This window comes from Lontra canadensis, unplaced genomic scaffold (genome assembly GCF_010015895.1).
Source record: "Lontra canadensis isolate GAN:19392208 unplaced genomic scaffold, GSC_riverotter_1.0 scaffold2, whole genome shotgun sequence".
Taxonomy (NCBI): Eukaryota; Metazoa; Chordata; class Mammalia; order Carnivora; family Mustelidae; genus Lontra; species Lontra canadensis.
Window position 1 is genome coordinate 7304293 of NW_022630996.1, and position 24054 is coordinate 7328346.

Consider the following 24054-nt stretch of genomic DNA (forward strand, 5'->3'; position numbering starts at 1 on the left):
CCTGTGGAAAAAAAGGTCTGTTGGCTTATTTCTGGCCAGGCCCAATAGCTCTTTCTCTGTTTTCATTCTCCGGGATCAATCCTTTAATTGTGTTTATCATCATTTTATCCTTGACTTTTCCCTGTGACTCATACTTTCCTCCTCATGCTATTTGACCACGTCTGTGCCCCCAAGGATTTCTTTATTTGCCATCTGCTCTTCTTTCCACACCATTTCTCCTGGGAAAGAGCTATACCCACATGGCTTCGTTTTCCATCTAGGTGTTGTTGATGACAGTCCTTAGGTCAACATCTTTAGCCACGACCTCTCGTCCATTCTCCTGTCCTGGGTTTTTTGTGTGTGTTGTTTTGTTTTGTTTTTCGGTACATAGAGAACATTTCCTCTATGTTCTTATAAATGCCTACAATGAAATCTATCCAAAATAGAGCTCTTCCAGCTGGACTCTCGTCTCAAAATTGGCAGCACCATTCCTTTCTTAGTCTCTTTGGGATGTGAACTTTTGATTTCAGTCTTTTCCCCTTTTGGTATATTTGTCACTTCATCCTGCTGATCTTTGTTTAGCAATATTTTTGGCGATGTCCCTTTGTCTTTGGCGTATGCATGAGCTGATTCAGGATCACTCTTCCCTCTTCCCCCTCTGATGAATCCTGTGCTAGGTTAATGCACCCTATAGAAACCCATTCTCTTTTCAAAATGGTTTGTCCTCAATCAAGATTCATCTCGGCAAATGGGAACTAGATGCTGATTATCCATGACCAGGGGCCCCTGACATCTTAACTTTGGCAAATGAAGCAATCCCTTGCCTCAGAGTTTCAGCATGAATAGTCCAACACTGAGTATTTCAGCTTGGATACCTTGTCAGGGCTCGTACTTCAACTTGTGGACAGCCAGCTCTGTTATCCACCCCCCCCCCCGCCCCTGAGATAGCCAGCTTTGGCTCCATGTCCCATCTTTCCTGTCACCATCATGGAACCCCACTCCTCTGAGTCTCCCAGACATATTTGATTCTTCTCTCCTTTGCCCTTACAGCTCACCTGCTAGTGCTGTCTTCCCTTTTCTTCTCCACAAAGTCGTATGTTTCTGCTCCTTCCTTTTTATTTTCTTAGTCCAGATCCTCACTGCATACCCACCCCCCACCCCACACTGCTGTGAAAGCCCAGATCATCTTACTCCAGACCAACACTCTGTTCACTGTGCCTCTGTGCATCAGATAAGTGAAGTTTATCTCTTTACTGAGGCAAATTTAATTTATTTGAACAATTTTGAATGGGCGTATTTCTCAGACGTCGTCAGAAGCAGATGATACAGAAACAGTAGATGACCCAGGATCACCGTCGCGAGCGCCCATCGTCTTAGCAGGTGGTGTGCTGTTGGCTGTGCTCTGTCCTTTACATCTGTCGCCTCTCACCTGTCAGCTTCTGTTTCTCCTTGCCCGTTGTACATGTCTCCTGGTTCGGTGCTTCTAGTCCGAGAACCGACAACGTGAACCAGAGTGCTTAATAGCATGGACCTGAGAGTCAGTCAGACCTCAGTTCAAGTCCCAGCCCTGCTCCTAGTAGCAAAGTGACCTTGGACCAACGAGGTCTTCTCCCAAAACTCCATTTACTCAGCTGTAAAACAGGGAGAATGCACTTCACCCTGCAGTTGCGGGATATAAGCCCTTGGAGTCTGACCCAGAGAGCAGAGTCAATGACAGTCTCTCTACAGTGTACTTGGTGGTAGAGGACAATCAGTTAAGACAGGGTGAAGGCGGAAGGTTTGAAGCAAGAGGCAGTAGTGGTAGGGCCTCATGCCGGCTTTATTGAGTATTCCCTACTTAACTTCTAGAAGATTGAAGTTATGAGACGATGACAATTCCGGATAAGGAGGCTGTTGGTGCACATGGTTGTTTCTTGGCTTTGCATTTGCTGTTGTGTTGCTAGCATGTAAGTACTCCTATGTTGTCTCTAAGCGAAGTCTAAACCTCCTGAGGGCATAGGCCATAGGGCTAGCTGCTCCCCACAATTTGCTCACATCCGTTAGCAGGATCCGGAACAGTGTCCTTCTGTCTTTCAAAAGATAACGCCATTTTTCTAACCTCAGCTCAAGTCTTAACTCCTCTAAGCTCCTGTCATACTTACTTTGGCAAGTTGCTTAGAATTGCCAGTTGTTCTTTTTAATTTGCAATGAACTTGGTGTCGCCCATGGGGTTTTAATCTCCTTGAGGGCGGTGCCGATCTGTTAGATGTCTTTGTGTTCCCTTTTGTGCCCAACCCCAGTCTTTTTTATAGAGAGGACCCTTGGTGGAATCAGTAGTATTGTTATTGTTGTTATTGACGAAGGAATTCTGTTGAGCTTTGGTTGATCCTAAACTGTGCTCTGATGGAATACACTATATATTTAACATTACATAACTAGTGGATAAACAGACTTTGATTGAAAACAATGTAAACGCCCCAGAGACATTTAGTATACACTATTTTGGAAATGTATCATTTAAAATTGGCTAATCTGGGGGCGCCTGGGTGGCTCAGTGGGTTGAAGCCTCTGCCTTCAGCTCAGGTCATGATCTCAGGGTCCTGGGATTAAGCCCCACATCCGGCTCTGTGGGAAGCCTGCTTCCCACATCCGGCTCTCTGCTCAGTGGGAAGCCTGCTTCCCTGTCTCTCTCTGCCTGCCTCTCTGCCTACTGGTGATCTCTGTCAAATAAATAAATAAAATCTTTAAAAAATAAAAAAATAAAATAAAATAAAATTGGCTAATCTGAAATTATCTTTGCACTACTTGTAAAATATGAACTTGATAAGCAGGATGACTGTCATTAAAATTTTATGAATATAGTTTTGCATGTCCATGAAGACATTTTTTTCCTAGTACTTTTCAACCCCTGAGACATCAAATTACCATGTTATACAGGGTAATCAAGAGCTTTTCAAGTTAACTCTTTTCTGGTTGCCTAAAAATGTCTATTCAGGTGCATATTTCTAACATTCACATATTTTTGACATTCCTTTTGATGTATTCTACAACTTTATAATATCGTATTAGGTAATGTGATCTCTAAGACAAATATGGCATCCCGTTGGATATGGGACTTAATCCTTCAAGTTCCTGATTGTTTCTATCAAATACTCATTATTCAGCAAAAGCGTGTGTCAGAGGATTTGGGGAAGTGGGGAAATTTGTACCTCTTATACTAAGGTCCTCACAATTGTGTTCTTTTTAATAATGTAACTGGATTCTGCATGGTAACCTATTTCACTTCTGCCAAACCACAATTAAACTTTATCCACTGTTGGAAATGGTGCCATTATTTTACTTATAATTCCTTCTCTCAAGCTTTGGTAGAATTCAGTGAAGTTGACTTCAGTGTAATTTCTTTTTAAATCATAGTTGAACCCTCACTCATCTCCGTGGTTTCACCAGAGTATGATCTTCCAGTAGATAATTTTGGGGTGGTGAAATGGAAAGGAAATGTACTCAGATGTGAAGCAACTTTTCAGTTCATCTAGTTGTGAAATACAAAATTATGAAGAAACTAAGCAAATAAGTGGGGGGAAGAAAGGACTAAATGGGCCAGTCCTTTAATAAATGACATTTTAAAAAAAATCTTATGAGTTAAGACTTCAGGAAAATCATGAAGATTTTTGGCTATTTTTATTTTTAGGTGGAAAAAATTACTCTTAACCTTAGAAAACTGAATTTCTCATTAAATCATTAAGATAGAGACAAAGAGGCACGTAGAATTACCTTGATTTGAACTTCTAGAATCGGGATCTGAGTTTTCCACTTATCCTAGGAGCCTAAACCCATCACTTGATTTCCTAGCTTTCAAAGTGGGACCCTTGTGAAAATGAATTGGAAAGGGTAACTCTGGACTGTCCCAGACAGAGTCTGGTGTGTGCTCCCCCTGTCCATAAAACATCCAGCTCGGATCCTATTATGTGCTAGGTGCTCAAGATTTTAAGATCTGGAGAATTGTGATAACCCTGAAGAACAGTGTTTGAGTCTGAAGCAGCCGGCATGGTGAGGGGCATTTCTAGCCATGCACATCTCCTCTCTGATCCCGGGCATCCATCACCAGAGGTAGCCAGTGATGATTTCCACAATTTTATGACCCTTGGCTGTCATCCCAATAACAAATAAGTCATAAGCCATCCTCTTTCCATCTGTAAAATTCCACTTCTGCACCCTGGCCTTTCTACCAAAATGTTTTTGAAACAGGAAAAAAATAGAAAAAAGAGCCACTTCTCCTTTTTTTTTTTTTTTTAATATTTTATTTATTTATTTGACAGAGATCACAAGTAGGCAGAGAGGCAGGCAGAGAGAGAGAAGAGGAAGCAGGCTCCCTGCTAAGCAGAGAGCCTGATGCGGGGCTCGATCCCAGGACCCTGAGATCATGACCTGAGCTGAAGGCAGAGGCTTAAACCACTGAGCCACCCAGGTGCCCCAAGAGCCACTTCTCCTTAATGTAACATCAGCGTATTTCCTCTACTGCCCCCCAGCCCTTCCCTCCCCAAGTACTTGAGGGTTGAGGAATGAGGGGCCAACCAGGTAGCAAAGGACAGTGGAAATGCTTGTTTTGTCTCCAGTGGCTAATTTACTAAAAGTCAAGGGATTGGTTATTTCTATATTGCACACAACATCTAAAACAGTATGAATATTTAATACTGATAACATAGGAAAAAACATTTTCAGTGTTATTGCAGAATTAGGGGGAGGTTGACTCGAACAAAAAGAGCAATAGGAAAAAACAGGTAGAGTAGGTTCTGAATAAGCAAGCCAGAATGGTCTCGTCGGGCAGAAGGATGTCTACGGAGGTATCATTTTGCATCGGTAGATACTAGAATTCAGGATCCAAACAAGAAGGGAAGCCTCTGTCAGATCTGTGGGATGAAGGCGGGGTTCAGAGCATGTGTCCGGTGTCAGGCTGAGGCTGCTTGTGGGAAGTCAGAGCACGTCCAGGCTGAAGTATAGACAAAGTGAGCACTGACACCAGGACAGGAGCTGCCTAGCCCCTGCCTTGTTTTTTTTTTTTTAAAACGTCTTGGATTGGGTGGGAAAATAGTGGCAGGTTTTTCTTTACTCTCCAGAGGGAGGCCTGATTCCATAGGTGCCTGTGATTGGTCATTGCTGTAAAGCCAGAAAACTAAGCTCTCTGGGAGGTCCGGCCAGTTAGAGTGCTTTGCTCCATCAACTGAGTGCCTACCACGGGTAATAAACTTGGTTTAATACTGGGGGAAACACGAGGATGAGGTATAAACTGGAGTTCTTAGACCCAGAGTATAGCCTGGTTATGGAAACCATGACCTAAATGTGTAAAAAGTGAAATAGCACAAAAGATAAGTAATTCAGTTCAAAAAGACAAAAGAGATTTTGCAAGTCACAAGTGCAATTTGTGGCCAAATGGATAGTACATATGGTAAGTGCCGTAGGGAAAGAGATATGATCACTGTGGGTTGGAGAGGTCTGGGAAGAGGAGGTATCTGAATTGTCTTGTCTTTGAATAAATTGAGAGAAACGGTGAAAGCCTGCCAGAGGAGGGAATGGTGTAAGAGCGTGGAGGTAGGGCGTATAAGAGACATTCTAGGAACAGTGAGTAGAACAGCTTAATTCAAGTTGGAGGTTGAGGACAGTTACTAAGTTACTAGTTGGAGATGAAGCCAGCCAGGTAATTGAAGTCAAATTTGATGGTGTTAAATGAAAGAGTCCTCCGCTTTATCCTGTAGACACCAAGGAGTCATTGAAAGTTTTTGGACAGGGCACCTGGATGGCACAGTTCATTGAGCGTTCAGCTCTTGGTTTTGGCTCAGGTTGTGATCTCAGGGTTGTGAGATTGAGCCCCAGGTCTGGCTCCACACTCCAGAGTCTGCTTAAGGCTCTCTCTACTCCTTACCACATGCATGCACTCTCTCTCTCTGTCTCTGTCTCTCTCTCTCTCTGTAAAATAAATAAATCTTAAAAAAAAAAAAAAAGAAAGAAAGAAAATGGTTTTGGACAGAGGAGTAACATGCTTAGAAATATTCTAGGAAGATTAATCTGGCGGCTCAGTATGGACAAATTAGAGGAAAAGAGACTGCTCAGGTAGACCAGATGTCTATTTGGTCTAGTCCTACTAGAAAGCAATAAATGTTTTAACTTTGGAAGTGGCAGCAGGAACAGAAATAAAGAGATGGATACAAAAGACATTTTGAAAGAAGGAAAAATTACTAAGACTCAGCACCTTCTTGTCCATGGATAAAAGAAGACTCATCAAAGGTAAATCCACATTTTTGGAACCAAGTGACTAGAAGAATATTCTATGAACAGAAAGGTGGGATGTTAGAAAGGGGTGTGAGGTGGTTAAATTTTTAGGAGAAGCTAAGGGAGTTCAGCTTTGGAAGATAGTCTTTCATGTAGCAGGGGGCAGAAATATATTCATGGAAGGTAAGAGGGAGAGCCTGGCCTGTGGTGAAGGCTGGAGTCACCTTCATAGACTTGACAGGTCAGACTGTTTGAATGAATGTCTTCCAGAGAGAACAGAGTCAAAGTGTTGGAAATGCCAACATTTTAAAGGAGAAAGAGGTGAAGGAACCACCGAGGCACACAGTGTGCAATCACACACTGGAGGAGGAGATTATAGATTCTCATAAGCACAGATAAGAGCATCAAGAAGGAAGTTGTGGTCAGCGTATCAGATGTTGCAGGGAGGTCAAGGGGGAATAGGGGCTGAAAAAAGCCCTTGGTTAGGCAATTAGGAAGTCGTTTACCTTTAAGAACACAGAACTATAGTGTAGGGATGTGGTGGTTGAGGGAGTGTGGCTTAAGGAATGAGCCTTGAAGAAAAGGGAGCAAAAACCACTGATTACAGGTGAGAAGAAGGAAAAAATTAACGGGGAAGAGTATGGCTCTTACTCCTCTTGGCGTTTAAGTTGGGAGTATGTTCACACGCACACGAAGGCAGAAGGAAAAGATTAAGTCATTGATTCGCTGGGCAAAAGTTTATTAAGTGCCTACTGAGGACTTGGAACTAATTAGCAGGCGGGAACTGAAAGCTGTAAGAGACGAAGAGGACAGGGGAGGGAACCAGAGAGGAGGAATCATGAGAATTAGACAAAATTTTTGTGTTGGAAAGGAGAGACTCCGCTTCCTCTGAGACCAGAGAGAAGAAAGAAAGGATGGGGGTGGGGGTTGCATGTAGATTCTGGAATGTTCTGAAGTGACCACTCTGGGTAACGAGAAGGGATCAGAGACACGAACACGAGGATGGCTAAACAGCAGTGGTGCTTGAGGAAGCCCCTCTGTCCTTGTGCTTCCAGGAGAAGCGTTTGTCAGCTGCAGTTAGCTGGTGAGCACTGTCTGTTTCCACTTTCACCTCTAAGAACCTGCCTTTCTCATTGTCTTATTTTTTCTTGATAGTTTTTTTTTTTTTAAGATTTTATTTATTGATTTGACAGAGAGAGATCACAAGTAGACAGAGAGGCAGGCAGAGAGAGAGAGGGAAGCAGGTTCCCTGCTGAGCAGAGAGCCCGATGCGGGACTCGATCCCAGGACCCTGAGATCATGACCTGAGCCGAAGGCAGCGGCTTAACCCACTGAGCCACCCAGGCGCCCCTTCTTGATAGTTTTTTATGAATTTTTGTTTGTGTCTAGAATCACCATAATTGTAAATGTACTATTCCAGAATTAACGCTCTTACAGATTTCTGCGGTTATCTCAATTGTGGCTGAGATGTTGGAATGAAATAATAGTGCTTTCTAGATAAACACATTGATAGATGAACTGAGCAGTAGAGTTAGTGAGTGGAGCCCATGAATGGTGCTACCTCCTCCTCCCCCCAAATACATAAATGCTTTAATGATATAAAAAACATAAAATAGATGATAAAATGTTTTATTTAGGCCATCTAAATGAAGATATCAGACTGACTGCTCTTCTCCTCAGCCTTACAGAATTCATTTAAGATGACTAAGATCCCAGAGGGTAATTACAGTTCATCCAGAAGCTAGTGGTTCATGAGTGACTCCACGATAGGACCTATGTGGGAAGACGTCTTAGCTAACCTGGGGTCTGTGACAGGGAGCAGTAGACCATGTGGAACAACTTAGTCTGTAACAGTTAACTGGGCCACTTGATAAGGTCCTCAGTTTTAGTAGGATTGCAGCCCAGTGAGAATTGAGGAAGAATCTGTTTCTATCACAGACAATATTTATTTATTTTTATTTTCAAAAGATTTTATTTATTTATTTGACAGAGATCACAAGTAGGCAGAGTGTCAGGCAGAGGGAGAGGGAGAAGCGGGCTCCCTGCTGAGCAGGGAGCCCAACGCGGGGCTCGATCCCAGGACCCTGGGATCATGGCCTGAGTGAAAGGCAGCGGCTTATCTGACCGAGCCACCCAGGCATTCCTGTCACAGACAGTATTTATTTAAAAAGAAGTAATGAACAGACTTCTGATACTCTCATTCTGTATCTGAATCTTGGTTGTGTTCCTGACTGACTCTACAGTTCTTCCATTCTCCTAATGATGGCCGTCAGGACACTCAGACTCCTTGGCCTCACAGACTGAGTGGCCACAATGTGCTTCCGGGGGGAATAGGTTCGTTTTTCCCCGCCTTGCTTTGAGGTTGGAGGAAAATATTCTCTAGGACCCAAGCCACTGGGCGGATGTGTTGGATCTGTTGGATTCAGTCATTTAAGGGTGACTAAAATCCTTACCTTCCCCTTCCTTTTTCTTGTAGGTATGGCCTCACATGTGCAAGTCTTCTCCCCTCACACCCTTCAATCAAGTGCCTTCTGTAGTGTGAAGAAACTGAAAGTAGAGCCGAGTTCCACCTGGGACATGACTGGGTACGGCTCCCACAGCAAAGTGTATAGCCAGAGCAAGAACATACCACCTTCTCAGCCAGCCACCACAACCGTCAGCACCTCCTTGCCGATCCCAAACCCAAGCCTACCTTACGAGCAGACCATCATCTTCCCAGGAAGCACCGGCCACATAGTTGTAACATCAGCAAGTAGCACTTCTGTCACTGGGCAAGTCCTCGGCGGACCACATAACCTAATGCGTCGAAGCACTGTGAGCCTCCTTGATACCTACCAAAAATGTGGACTCAAGCGTAAGAGCGAGGAGATTGAGAACACAAGCAGCGTGCAGATCATCGAAGAACATCCACCCATGATTCAGAATAATGCGAGTGGGGCCACTGTAGCCACTGCCACCACATCAACTGCCACGTCCAAAAACAGTGGCTCCAACAGCGAAGGGGACTACCAGCTGGTCCAGCATGAGGTGCTGTGCTCCATGACCAACACTTACGAAGTTCTGGAATTCCTGGGCCGAGGGACGTTCGGGCAGGTGGTCAAGTGCTGGAAGAGGGGCACCAATGAGATCGTGGCCATCAAAATCCTGAAGAACCACCCGTCGTATGCGCGGCAGGGTCAGATCGAGGTGAGCATCCTGGCCCGCTTGAGCACGGAGAGCGCCGACGACTACAACTTTGTCCGCGCCTACGAGTGCTTCCAGCACAAGAACCACACATGCTTGGTGTTTGAGATGTTGGAGCAGAACCTCTATGACTTTCTGAAGCAGAACAAGTTTAGCCCCTTGCCCCTCAAATACATTCGCCCCGTCCTCCAGCAGGTAGCCACAGCCCTGATGAAACTGAAGAGCCTCGGTCTCATCCATGCCGACCTCAAACCGGAGAACATCATGCTGGTAGATCCTTCTAGACAACCGTACAGAGTAAAGGTCATCGACTTTGGGTCAGCTAGTCACGTGTCCAAGGCTGTGTGTTCCACCTACTTGCAATCCAGATACTACAGGTAAGACCGCTGGTCCGGACACAGGACATGCCGAGTGCCTCTGGCGTGCACAGAGTGTGCTGTGGGGGTCTCCGGGCCGGGGTCGGGGGTAAAATTACACGCCTCCAGCTGTTGCCCTCACGTGACCATCGTTTGGTCGGAAAATGAGGACGTGCACGTGAAAATGATGGTTAGAAGCCACAGGAGAGTGGAGCCAAGTAAGCAGCTCGGCGTAGGTGTTCAGGCTCCGAAGGGACTCCTGGAGGCTGGGGTGAGGGGCATGGCAGGGCTGTCAGGTCCTGGCGGATGTGGGGAGCCAGACGTGGGCCGGGGGGGGGGGGGGGGGGGGGTGTGCGTCATTGAAGTCCCTGCCGCGGGAACACACAACACTTGCACCGGAGACAAGGATGACAGCCCAGCCGCTGGCAACCACAGCAGGGGTCCTGTAGGTGACAGCGGATATGAGTGAAGGGATGGGTTGGGGGGGTTGGGGTCTTAAATCCTCGACTAAGGGGTTGCAGCTGTATCCTTAAACACGGAGCAAGCACTGAGGCGTTGGAACAGGTAGCAGTGTGGTGAATGGAGGGTAGCAGGACCTGAGCAATGCTGAGAAGATGACTTCTGTGTCCCCAGGGAGAAAGGAGGTGGGGAGGGAGCGGTGTGGCCCCAGGACTGAGGGGGCCAGTCGGCACACGCATGTGGTGGAGAGCTCTGGGTCTGGGCAGGATGGAGGGAGGGTTGTGGCAGCCTGGGTAGGGAGTGCAAAGCTTGTATTCCTTCCCTCGCTCAACAAGGATTGACCACACTCCTGGCATGTGCCGGGTGCAGTGCCGAGTGCCAGGATATGGCACTGGCTTTGAGAAACCCCGGATTGACCCGGACACCTCTGCTCGCTAAGCTGTGTGGCGTGGGCTTGTTGCCTTGTACCTCTGTGCCTTCTCTTCCTTACCCATGAGCTGGGGAAGTCTGGTCACCAGCCTGGGGGTTGCTGGGACAGGGGGCTGCGTTACGCAGCCCAAGAACTTCCCTCACTGTCCAGCTCGGGGTCGGTGCGTGAGGAGTGGGGAGAAGTGGGAAGCAGGAGAGCGTTGGGGGACACAGCAGGTGGGCTGTGCTTGCAGGGATGTCAAGTAGTCCAGTGAACGTGGACGTTGGCCAGAAACATCCTAAAACTGCAGTGAGAAGACGTGACCCATTTAAGAGCCTGTCATGCAGGCCATGAAAACAGGGCCCCAGGACTCCTGTGCCTGAGCCCTTGTGCCCTGACCTTCCGATCGGGCTGTGCTTTCTCCATACTTCCTTCCAGGCCACAGAGAAAGGCTGCAGAAGGTGCTAGAGCTGTGTGAGCACAACTGACCGCTCACATCCCTGAGACTGACCGGCCCCCGTCTACCCTCCTCAGCCTGCGGGTCTCAGTAGATAACCTCACACCCAGGCCCTGAGAGCTCTGGGCCCCAGGTCATGCCCCTTCCTGTTCCTCACAGGGGAACAGGCCCTACTGTGTCCCTGCCACTGCCCCAGCCCCCAACTCCTGAACCACAGTAGCTCTTCCAGACTCCACTCCTGTCCTACCCCAGCCCCTCCCCAGCCATGTCCTTCCCCAGCATTCCTTTCCCACCTTGTCCACCTGCTGCAGCATCTGCCCAACTGAGGATCAGCCTCCACTGGTTTCTGTCCCCCTGCCTCCCCTGCCTCCCTGTCTCCCTGCCCCCTGCCCCACCTGCCTCCCTTTCCCCGCACCTCCCTGCCCTCTGCCCCCCTGCCTCTCTCTCTGCCTGCCCCCTGCCTCCCTTGCCCCCTGCTCCCCGCCCCCCTCCCTTCCTGCCAGCCCCAGGAGGGAAGGCTCTGCTGCTCACTCACTTGCAGTCGGCTGTGGGCCCCTCTGCTCTGGAGCCACACGGAGAGGGAAGCCCGGTGCCCGGTGCTGTGGCCGCGGAGGAGGGGGACCTGGGCCAGCAGCCTGCAGGAGAAGGCCCTGCGGGAACCCTGAGGGCAGGGTTGAAGGAGAAGGATGTGTGAGGAGGACAGTGAGCCCACGTTCTCTTTAGGAAGTACCCTTCTTTGAAAGGTAGCTCTGGGTGGCGTCTTAACGGGTCACCTTCACAGGTCACGGAAGGACCAGCTGGTGCTCGGGCTTCTAATACTCGGTTACCCTAAATTGCTGTTTAACGAACAGATACCGGTTTTATTCACCTTTACTAGAAATTGAGCATGGCGACTTGTCAAGAGACTTTTTAAAAACTGTCAGAAAGGCATTGCATATCAGAGAGTAAAACTTGATGGGTGAAGGAAGTTGATTTTAGGGATTCTTTATGTACTCACGGCTTCTCGCCACCTTGTGCCCCTTGTACGCACCCGACATTCCCACCCCCCTCCCACCAAGTGGTCTCTGCCCCTGATGCCTGGGACCAGGGAGTCTGGTGGGTGTGGAAGGCTTGTTTACACATGGTGTCAGAGCTCTCTGTAGCTCCCCTCCTCCTGTCTCCTACCTCTGGCCCCTGCACCCCCTCCCTGCACCCCTTTCTTTAACCCTTAGATGACTATTGCCTAACATTCTGGGCAGGCAAACCTCTTCCTTCTCACAGTCCTCTTGGCCAAAAAGACGCATATCCTTCGGTCCCTATGGTGGGCCTCCGTGCCCGGCTCTGGTTTCGTGGGCACAGCCCCCACAAGAGCCAGCCCAGCTGTTCTGCCTCAGGTGCTGCATCGTCTTGACGTTGGTCACCTCATTCCGTGCCCTCCCCAGGCCTCTTCTGAACCTTGGAGTGGTTTGTTGCCACAGAGAGCAATGCAGGTGCTTCTGGACAGTCTTCGGCTCCGTCTGTGTTAGTCCCAGCTCTCTGTGAGGGACAGCCAACTCTGGGCCACTTAGCAAGTTGATTTTCCCAATTGCTTTGCCTCTCATGGGGGCTGGGAGCGGGAACAATCTCTACAGTTGTCCATTGTTGATCTGAGAAGGAAGACATTTTCAGCCACCTCTTGAGAGAGCCTATCTGTGTTTGGGGTGGGGAAGTCAGCACACGGTGGATCTGTCCTTCCATAGGGCCTGGTTCCCCTGGGGTCCCCCTGTGTCTGTGCTGGGTACATTATCCCCTGGGACACTCCCATGTCCCTCCTTATTTTAAATGGGACAGTATTAAATATCTTCCCTGAAAGTGACATGGAAACGGTATGACATAGAGAGACGTTCCTGTCCTCAGCCTGAGGTACATGGAAAAATCGATGGTGTCACAGAGGAACTCCAGGATTTGGTTGGGCGAGGCTGGGGGCATATTCCTGTAGAGGCAAGCCTGACGGGGTGTTTTTCAGGAAACAAAGGCTCCATTCTTAGGTTTTTACTTCGGATGCATGAGTATCCCCTTCCTACTTGACATTCCAACTTGAAGGTCTGTTACATAGGCAACTGCCACATTGCACTCTCAAACTGTATTCTGCATAAGAACCACCAGGAGAGCTTGTTAAGAACACGTTTCTACCAAGGACCTGCCCCAGACCCACCAAATCAGAAGTTTCCAGAGGAGTGCTCCCCGAGAAGGTCTCCAACCTGTGCATGTACACACACACACACACGCGCACACACACACACACACACACACACACACACTGAGTTTACTGCAGGGAATTGTATATGAGCTTGTGTAGGTGGTTTTTGGCCCACTCTGAGAAACACTTCTGGGGAGAAAGAGATTTCCTTAATGGTGTCCCCTTTCACATGCTCACACCCCAAGAAATGGAGTTGTAGGTAATTGTCTTTCTTCCTGTTACCTCACCTTGGAAGTCCCTGCCATTTCCCTATGTGATTCTACAATGATGACAGTTTTTAATGGGGTTTTTGTGGGGATTTTTTGTTTTTGGTTTTTTTGTTGTTGTTGTTGTTGTTTGTTTCGGTGGAGAACAAGCAAGTAATAAATCAATGTGGGGGTATTTCCACCATTGGTGAGGCCAGGAAACTAAGAACAAGACCAAATATGAAGCTCTACTTTCCGGAAAAACAAACAAAAGACCTGCCATTCAGGCAGAAGATAGTGATTAAAATGTGTAGATTTTTTGTTTGTTTCTGCTTGGGGCTATTCAAAATACTCTGGACTTAATTTGGAAAAAAGACCTTGACTAAGACCTCAAAAAAATGGGCATAAAAATTTAGGACATAAAAATGTCCAGTAATCTCCTTGTTCAGAATAATCTAACCCCTTTTTTGGCTGATTCTTTTGGTTGCAGAGTTTATCTTCCGGTTGGTTACATGGTCGTTTGAGGTCGGGTGGAGATCTGTTTTAATTCAGTTCAGTTCATCAGGTGTTTGCTGGGTCTTGCTGTGTGTCCTGCAGTGGATCTCTTAAAGGGAAGGAGGTAAAGGAAAAGATCTAATCTTGAGTTTATGGTCTCTCTGAAGTGATCAAAGAACTGAAACAAATCGCCTAGAGTAGAATTCCGGTGTTTAGACAGTGCAAATGTTTGACAACTCTGTAGATGTGCATTGAGCCTGGAGGGGAACAAATCATGAGAAAAACTAAGGAAAGAAATTCAAAGTCAGCAAAAGATTGCGCCAGACGGGTTAATAGGGAGGATTTCTAGAGCAGGAGCTGTATCGTAGGAATATTGACGTGGGTCGTACAGGATATGAGAGATGGGGTTGAGGGAGCCTGGGAGCCACTGGGATGGGCACAAATCAGGGAAGATGGTGACGTCTGGAAGGAGTTGAAGACTTGGGTTGGAGTAGGGGTTAGGGGAGTGAGGTCTCGAGGGGGACAGTATTAATGTGGGAGTTGGGGCTTGGATTTAACAACAGTAATTTAATGAAGTTAATCAATTAGAATAGAAAAAAAAGTTGGGGGGAACCTAGAGGCTAGGAGGCCATAGTCATCGTTCAGAATAAAGGGAAGAGGCCCCGGATTGTGATGCCTGCCCCAGCAGCAGGAACGTGAACACTTGCAGTGCTTTTAACCTTCCAGGTACCGTGGCTGTGTCACTGGCCTAGAGGCGACAGTTTTCTGTTAATTAAGCTTTCTCTAAGGCACAGTTCTGAAGCTCTGGTCCCTTTGGAACCTGATGTCCGATCCCAGCACTGTGTGTCCCCAGCTAACCGTGTTCCACTGAGTCATGGGGAGAACGTCAGTGTGAACCCTCCGCTCTCCTGCGTCTGATCCCATTATGACCGGACCTGCGTTTGGTCGTACGGTTCCTCAGAGTTGATGGGGTAGCCTGTGGTTTTTTTCTTCTGTGGGTTGAGTTTGGCCTCCTTACCCACACAGGAAGCCCTCCCTGATCTCCTCCCCACAAGTAGGGGACAAGGGGCCTGGCATTCCAAAATGCCGTACGATGTGTCACTTCAGAAAAGGGGCACAGCAAAAAAAAGAAAGAAAGAAAGAGAAAAGAAAAGGGGCACAGCTTCCTAAAGCCATAAGCGTAAGTAGTTTTAAAAATGGCATAACTTGTGCAGGTAATCAGGTATAAAGCATACCTGACTAGAAGTTAGGTTTGACTGAGAAGAGCCCTGAAAGGAGTCGCATTGCAGGCGTTAGCTTTTTAAATTAATTTACATTTATTCCTAGCAGACAGATACAACAGGAAAAGGCTCTAGCATGCCCCTTGAGGGTACTAAGTGAAACAGTAGTGCCACTGACAAGCTCATCCACCGAGGGCGACGGTTATGAATACGTGAAGGCTTTCTGGGCTGCGACTTTTCCGAGGAGAATAACCACTAGGCTACCTACCTGCCTATTAGTTTATCTCGTTTCCCTTTACTGGGCTCTAGGACCTTGAACCGTGCGGAGAAAAATTTGAAATTAAAACTTTCTTTAGTGGGAAGCTGGAGTGGGAAGCCTTGTGTGTTACTTGGTCTGTCGGCCTGAGGGCCCCTCCCCTCCTACACGCGCGTGCACCCCACCCACCCACACACACGCAGGTGGGGTTGAGGACCCAGTGCGGAAGCTGCCCTAATGCCCCAGAAACGGCCCCATTTTCTGCTTGCAGCAGGGATACCAACCACATGTCCCCAAAGCTGAGGACAGTGAGACTGGAACCATGTTGGGGTTCAAGGGGTAAACCAGGTGTTTCCAAAGCGTAATCCAGGGAGCCTCCTGTTGCAGAACCTCGCGGGTCCCTCTCCAAAGCGGAGACCCCTGGGTTGCAGAATAAATCTAATGAGGGAGCAGGCCCTCTGGCTGAGGGGCAAGGCGACATACATTCAGACAAGCCCTACAGCTAATTGTGCTGTTGAAACTACTTCCTTGAGGTGTGGCATCCAGAAGCCGTCTGTATGTAATGTGTACAACCTGATGGGTTTGAGCACAAGCATACACCATGAGGCTGTCCCCCAGTCTATGCCATGAACACGCCATCACCTCCAGAAGTTTCCTCCCATCCTCTTTGTTCATCATCATCATGATTTTATCCTTTGAGAACTGTTCTTGCTCTAAATGGCAGGGCTTCCAGAATATGTCACCTGCGCCCGCCCCACCGCGGGTGGACCCCACGCCCCGTCAAGATGGGAGAAGCGGGACTGCCTGGCTTTGAGCTGTGGATCGGTCCCCTGAGCGGCTCACAGCCCCTCTGTGGGGCCCAGTCACTGCCTGGCTTGTGGTCAGACCCCTTATGCCCCAGTGGTGGTGACAGAGAAGATCCAGAAATAGCTGGTGAGCTAGGAGAGGGCGAGTGTGTCGTGACCTGGGAAGCGGGGGGTTGGAGGAGGTGGGCTGGTTGGGGGGCGGGGAGGAGAGCAGACGAGCAGCAGAGATGACCATATGTGTCACTCTCTGCGTGATTTCCAGTAGACGTAGCACTGACTGCCGGGTGGTGACTGGGCCCTCCCTGCAGACACAGTTTGGAACTATCATCCCGATTTATGCATTAAGCAAATAATTTTTTGAATTCCGAAGATGTGCCAGACACTGTGCTTTGTGCTGAGGTTTCAAGCAATGAGTGGGAGGAGTGCCTTCAGCTATGCAGTTCTGCCCCTATGTCTGTAATGGAATGAGCTGTCCTTGGGGAGCCGTTCGTTGGGTGTGCCAGGCTGCCCTGTCGTTGTCCGTCCAGTGTAGACATTTCTCATTAAACTGACAAGGGAGCGTGTGCAAGACAAACCCAGAGTCTCCTTTCTCCCTCAGCCCCGTTGGCTTAAACCCCAGGGGAGAGTCAGGGCTCTTGGTCTTGGGTATTGGGCTGTGGCCCTCCTTCCCAGACAGAGGTGGAGAGGGTGGCATTGTGGAAATGAAGGTGTTAAGTTGGGTGTCCCGCAAGCCGAGCCAGAGACAGGGCTTGGGTGCTAAGAGTCCTTTTGGGAGATCTCAGGGCACAGGAGCAAGGGAATGGAGGAGTGATACCAAAATTAGGGGCTGCCCCATTCTGCCTCCAGGGAGCCAATGAAGGTCTTTGGGATTGGGCCCCAGAAGGGTAGAAGGCTGGGGCTGTGTGGGCTGGGGCAGACCGAGAGGCTGAAGCAGAAAAGTAAGGTGACGTGGGGCATAGAGGGGCCCTCGGTGACAGTGGCTGAAATCAGAGGGAACAGCTCCAGGTGTCTGCTGTGACGCTCTGCCCAGAGACACCCAGGGCCTCCCCGCCACTTACATGTGCCATGTTTCTAAATGGAAAGAGAATAAAAGGGAAATGCCCTTTTAGAGAAATTTAAGGACTATACAGGCTAAGAATTCAGAGTTGAACTCTAAACATTTGGGTTGTTTGGAAGTTGAAGATCTTACTTAAAATCTAAAATTAATTACCCAAAAAAGCAAACTAAAATTCATGAATCTTGCCTCCACCTTTTGTAGCTGGTTGGGTGCCAGGTGGACTTGGGAGCCCGGCTGGGTCTGGGAGAGAATACCCAGGCGGGGGCAGGGCCATGGGGGACCGAAGTAGGAGCTTGTGGCAGACACAGTGGAGGGAGGTGCCTGGAATTGCTGTTCCCCTGTGTTCTCTGGGCGCGCTCAGCAGGGGACCTGACACTTTCCCCTGCGGCTCCACTGTTGAGTGAGTGAATGGCCAACTGGCCCAGGGAATGAATGAAGGGCCTCGGTGGCCCAGCTCGCGCTGCCGCACAACAGATGCCCTCACGCACCCACTTTCTTGCGGCCTTTCACTGGCCACCTAAACCCTGGGCCCGTGGCGTCCGGCATCTCCGAGCCCTGGATCAGACGGGATCCCAGTAGCAGCCCTTTGGGAACGCCCACGTCTCAGCAGGAACGTTCCTTCCCATCTCGCGTGTCCACCCGTGAGATTTCAATTTAAAACCTGAAGACAGCTGACTCGGCTTTTAACAGATTAGTTCCCTGAAGTCAGCCAACGTCTGTCATGTCCCGTTTTACCTCCGCAGGAAATTAGAAGTGACTCCCTGCGCGGAGCTGGGGCCGAGGGCAGCACGCTCTTGCTGGAGAGCCTTGGGGGCGTGAGACGGCGCCGTCCCTCCGGGCCTCTAACCTCTTCCCCGCTGCTCCGTCTGGGGGCCTTCCCACGCCTGCGAGACAGGACTCCCCTAACTTGCTCTTCAGACCCGCAAGCCAAGGGAACGAAGTTTTCCCGTGGAGAGTGGGGGCTGGTCCGCTGCTCCGCGTGCTCGGCACGTGCGAAGCTGTCAGCGAGCGTGAGCTGCTCATACTTTTCCCACGACAACTGCTGTCCTTGTCATTCTTCTTCTTGTCGTCACTCTGTGTGGCAGCAGGCCTGGCTCTCCCTGAGTTCCAGCTCTGCTCCCTTAGAGCTGTGTGACTTTAGGCAAATTCCCACACCTCTCTGAGGCTCCTTGTCCTCTGCTCTTACAAGGGGAAAATCACAGCCGCTGTCGAAGCTGTTGGAAGGACTCCGGGAGGGAGTGGCACGAACCTGCCGGAACCTCACCTGGCCCAGGGCACCTGCCTCTCTCCTGACTGTCGTGCTTTTTCACAGTTACATGCCTCTGGCTTAGCATTTATTTAATTTGGTCTGCGTGTCATTAGCTGTTGACATCCCCGGCATTCGCCAGCTTCTGGGGATCACGCACGGTTTCTTTTTCATCTCTGTGGACAGGGAGGCCCAACACGACACATCCCCTCGGCCGGTGCGAGGGCCGCATGCTGGGAGTGTGTTTGCCGGGTCTCCTTCGGCATCAGGAGGGGACAGTGTCCAGCTCCACAGTGAAGGGGTCAGCATTGAAGGAGAGGCACGATGTCTCCCCCTGCGTCGGGAGGGAGGTGACAGAACTGTGTTGGTGTGGCGAGAAAGGCAGGGGGTGCTCTTCCTGACTTGAGGGCCTGGGCTGCTGCCCTCCTGCGGCTCGGGTGAGCCTGAGGATGGCTGTGAGGTCTTGCACTGGAGAATGGGGAATGCACACCAGAAGCCCCACAAGGTCAGATTGCATTCGACCCTTGCCATGACTTCCCACACCCGCTCCCCATCTCTGCCTGCATCAGGAAGGTCAGGGAGCCAAACTGTTCAGAGATCCCCCCGAAGGCACGTGTGTGTGTGTTGTGTGAGCGTGTGTTGCTATGTGTGTGCATGTGTTGGACGTGTGAGTATGTTTTGGTGTGGGTGTTGGATATGTGACTGTGTGTTGGTGTGTGTTGAATGTGTGTTTGGTATGTGTGCGTTGGATGTGTGAGTTTTGGTGTGAGTGTGTCTGTTGAATGTGTGTTTGGTATTTGTGAGTATGGGTGTTGGTGTGTTGGTATGTGTAAGTGTGTATTGTACATGTGTTAGACATGGAGTATGTGTTGGTATTGGCATGTGTGGATATTGGATGTTTGAGTGTGTTGGTGTGGGTTTGTGTGTGTAGAATGTGTTTGGTGTGTATATTATACATGAGTATTGGTGTGTGTGTTGGTGTGGATGTGTGTTGCTCTGAGTGGGATTGTATATACGTGTTAGATGTGTGAGTGTGTGTTGAATATGTGAGTGTGTGCTGTGTGAGTGTTGGTGTGAGTGTGCATTGGTGTGGGTGTGTTGGGTGTGCCAGCTCAGTGGCAGCAGGTAGACTTGCCTGTGGGATCCCCCATATTTCAGCCCCTTTTGGACCTGCTTCACATGACTGGGGGCATGTACTCTCTCGCTCACAACCTTATTTATGTAAATGTGGACTGGAAATTCAAAGTTTTTTGGCTAGAACGCAAGGGACGAGCTATTGGTGTCCCCTTGTCATCGTCTGCTGACCTCCAGTGAAGGAGTTCTAGCTCTTCTTTTTGTCAGTTGGAACTTCTCTTAGCAAATAAAAATGCAGTAAGCGTGACCCCCCAGGATATAAATAGACCTGGCCCTGAGCTCTGCTGTTCTCACTTGTGAACATGGAATATTCGCCCTGAACAGCAGCAGGGCGGCCTCGGGGAGATGGGACAGCTCCGCGCCCTGGTTGTGCACGTCGTGCCGCAAACCCATAGGTGGACTAAAACTCAGAGGTCTCGCATCAAGAAATTAAATAAAAATTTTTGAAATAAAAATTTTAAATCTATTTACCCTTAAAGACCTCTGAGGAAATTGTTGATAACATTAAACCCTTAAGCCTTATCTTGCCTGGTTTTTCTTCCTGTTTTTGTTGTGTTGTGGTACGTTGGGGCAAAAGAGATAAATTTGTTCATCCTGTGACAGGATGGCGAGCAGGGTAACAGTCATTTCTGGAAATGGCCGGATGGGGGGGACCCATGGAAACGACTCTGGGGAGTAGACAGCTGCTGGGGACGGAAGCCCCTCTCTCATGCTGTCTCTTCATTCTACGTGCTGCTTCGTGTGTAGGTCATGACCTGTCCTCTAACACATAAGGACAGTGACCATCAGGAACAGAGAAGTGACACACTGTTCCTTCTGATCCTTCTGAAATTTCAAAATCCAAAAAGAAGAGAAGTCTTTGTGGAGTTTGGTCCCCCAGCTTTATTATGCCTGCAGGGTCCTGCCCTTGGCCAGCACACCCATGTTTGGAAACAAGCCATTTTCCCCAAACCAGCTTTTCCCCCGATGGCAGGCCTCCCATCTGAGGAGATTTTCATGCATATTACAGAGAAGTAGCAGGTTTTGCAGGAAAGTTCTTTTGTCCCGCACAGAGAGGGGGTGCCCACATGCAATCTTGGGTGCAGTGGGTTATCTCTTCTGCGTCTCAGTGACGGACCTTGGAGAGGGGCCCCTGTCCCCGGCAGCCCTCCCAGGCATGACGAGGCCAGTTCTGACAGCAGGACATGGGTCATGCCCCCCAGTAACTGGGCCAGGGCCCAAGGCCACATGCTGGGCACAGAGCCACGTTCCTTCTTCTCCCTCCCCACTGACAGGAGCGTTTCACTTCCTCCTTTGGAAGAAGCAAGAGGGTCACCAGCATGTGAACGTCGTGTCACTGTGCCTTCTGCTCTGGCTGTCCTGGCAATGAGAGGTCCTTCAGTTTGCAGACGGGAGCTCACGGCCACACCATGCCTGTTTGCCTTGTCCCTGTTGTGCTGCCCTGCTTCTCTCTCTGCATTAGTTCCGGCAGCATTGGGATATCCTCGCTCACCATTAAGCATTCCCTTTTCTTTCTCGGAACATGCTCCCCAAATCTCCTTCCTTAATTCTGTGCTCTTCCTCTGTTCCCTGCTTTAGCTCCCATATCCCAGGTCCTAACCTGGAATTCAAATGCCTATTTTAAGGGCCCCAGCCCTCCCCTCACCCCATGTGGCCTCAGCGCCTGCCAGGAGCCCACACTGTTGCCTTCACTTAGGATAACTCCCCTGCCCTCCGTCCCACCTGGACCCCGGGCCCCCGAACCCCACCGCACTCTGCTCTCCTTGTGAAACTCAAGGGCCAGATCTGCCACGAACAGAAGTGATCGCTCCTTCCTCAAGACATTTAGGTTTAGTGTAATGCATCTAGTTAGCCATCCGTCCATTTGATCTTCAAGGAAGCTGCACCTCCTGGGGCCAGGGCCTGGCTCTTCAAGCCTCTGGAGGAAGCAGGGCTGGCGTTCCAGGCGGTTTCACGGAGAGCTGAAACCACTCGCCAACACTGGCTCAACCTAGGGAGGTGACAGGGGTCAGGCACCTGGGTCCCAGCACCCCACCCACCGTGTGACATGGGACGAGTCTTAGCCATTTCCTTAGTGTCTGGATCGCATGATATTCCATAAAGGCCTTGGGGACTGTGAAAGTCTCTTCAAGTGTCAGGGCTGCCTGGCTAGGTTGTTAATTCTCACTTTCCTCTTTCTCTTCCTTTTTTTCCCTCCCCTCTCCCTGTGTTCCCAGGGTTCTCCCGAGTTAAGCCAGGTGGACATACCCATAGTGATGGGAATGGGTCTAGACATCACATACTTGGAAGGGGGCGACGCTTTCAGCTTTCTGAATGTCACTGGTTGATTGCCTTCCTGTCCTGTGTCAGGGTCACCCCCGTAAGAAACATACTCATGTGCGACTCTCGGTTGGAGGCCATGCAGATCCAAATATGGTTCCTGCTGGCACCGACCGAAACTGTGAGCTTGAAGATAGATTTTCTCTGAGAAATGTGCCATTTAAAGTTTTCTCCCAGCTTGTCATGTTCATGTTCTGTGTCATGGTTTATATGGAAAGGCACGTATTTGCATCTCATTGCTTTGCTTTATAAGCTCCATTCAGCAAGGAAGTCACCGCAGACACCAGGGGGACGCTGCCCTTGGCTCTGAGGAGGGGCCCGTGACTTCCTCGGAAAGAACATCTCTTATGGGCACACGCATTTGGGTGAAAGCCTCAGGAATGCGAGGCACCAGAGAAATTAGCCGAAGTGCCAAGTGAGCTGGAGTCTCTCTGTGAGCGGCAAGTGATAGTTTGTGTCTGCCCAGGCCTCTGGTTGTGATGGTCATTCATGTTTTCTGAGCGTCCCAGGAGCGTGGCTTTGTGTGACCATCATCATAACTCTGAAGGTAGCTCAGACAGCATGAGCATCGCCGTCTCACTGAGTGGTTCGTGCCTCTCCTGGGGTCGCCCACGTGTCGGTGACCAGCCCATAAGGGCAGCCTGTATGTCCTACTCTGTCCAGACGATTCCTGCCCTGCTGCAGAAAGCCAGGGGTGCCGAGGACTTCCAGGCTTGCATCTTGGAACCCCGAGGGATGGCACGGGACGGCCTTGAGCTGCTCTAGGCAGGCCGGGGGGCTGGGGTAGGCCTCGGGAATAGTTTGAGGAGAGCCGTCTCCTGTCTGTCCTCCTTCCCTCCCTACCCTTGTCCAGACAGACGCCCTGTCCTCTGGAGAGTGCCAAGGAGCCCCAAGTCCTTACCCTGTCACGCTGGGGTTCCCGAGCGGAGTGCTTGGTTCCGCACAGACACTGTGGACTCGCATGATATTTGGGTTTTGTTCGTTGCTCCCTCCGGTCCTGGTGGTGGTGAAACATGGTGTCCTTGACGCCCCCAGACAGGGCAGTGTCTGCACCCACCGTCAAGGGAACACGTCCAGGTCAGAGGCCGGATGGCATGGGACATGCCCCACCCCGTCACCCCACAGTGCACTCAGGCCTGGTTCTGCCTTGGCCCCAAGAGCTTAGGCCCAAGAATGAGGAGGATGTCCGCGGCCCACGGTGATGCGGAGAGGCAGGTGCCGCCCGCCCCGGGCCCAGCTCCACCCCCGGCTGCACCTGATCTCCGTAGACCTACCCCGGCACTGACTCTCCCTTCCTGCTGTGGCAGGAGGGCGCGTGCGCCTCAGCTGTGGTCACATTCTCCTGGGTACCACAGAGGAGGCAGGAGGCACTTTGCACATACTCATGTTATCCGTCTTCCCATCTAGCAAGCAAGACTCACCGCACTTAAATACTTCCAATTTTGCCTGCACAGCATGCAAATTGCCAGGTTGGTTTTGCCACAGAAATTGAACATTTCTAACAAAACATGACAGCACTGCCTTTCCTAGCAGGTAGGAGGGGAGCTCTGCTGCAGGAGATGTGCCCCCTGCCATCCTCGGGAAATGAGATAGTGCCCGGAGCTGGCAAGAGAGGCTAGGAGTCCCATCCCGTTGTGTCTCCTGAACAGGGCACTCTCCATCCCAGCTACCCTGTGTTCCCTGAGCTGGGTGTCCCTGTCGGTGAGGTGGGTGGTTGGAGCCGATCGAGGTGTGCTGTGGGGCTGAGTGCCCCGCGCAGTTACTGGTTTTCTTATTTGTTATAACAGTTCTTCAAGGACCTCCTCACGTCTCATTTCCCTGTTCGTCTTTCCCGGGCCACTCTACTCTCCACACATCTCTCCCTTGTCCGTTGTAAATTCTCGTTGCGTTTAAAATACATACTTTATGCCTTCCTTCTTGCATGTGAGGGAACTTTTGGACTTCCATTTGTTTTATAATTTGACCTGTGTGTTAGTCTTGGCCAACCAGCTAGACTGTGAATGTCCTGGGTGTCCGTTCTAGCGATTAACAT

At 49.8% G+C, this 24054-nt stretch overlaps 1 protein-coding gene across 8 annotated transcripts in view; it reads left to right on the forward strand.

The window, feature by feature from the left end:
• The window catches only part of HIPK2 (homeodomain interacting protein kinase 2), a 171376-nt gene that overhangs the window by 47959 nt on the left and 99363 nt on the right, over positions 1-24054 (forward strand). For all 8 annotated transcript variants that reach the window (XM_032867811.1, XM_032867821.1, XM_032867829.1 and 5 more), the window contains exon 2: positions 8699-9782. In XM_032867811.1, coding sequence (XP_032723702.1) covers positions 8699-9782 — 1084 coding nt within the window. The remainder of the gene's footprint in view (positions 1-8698; positions 9783-24054) is intronic.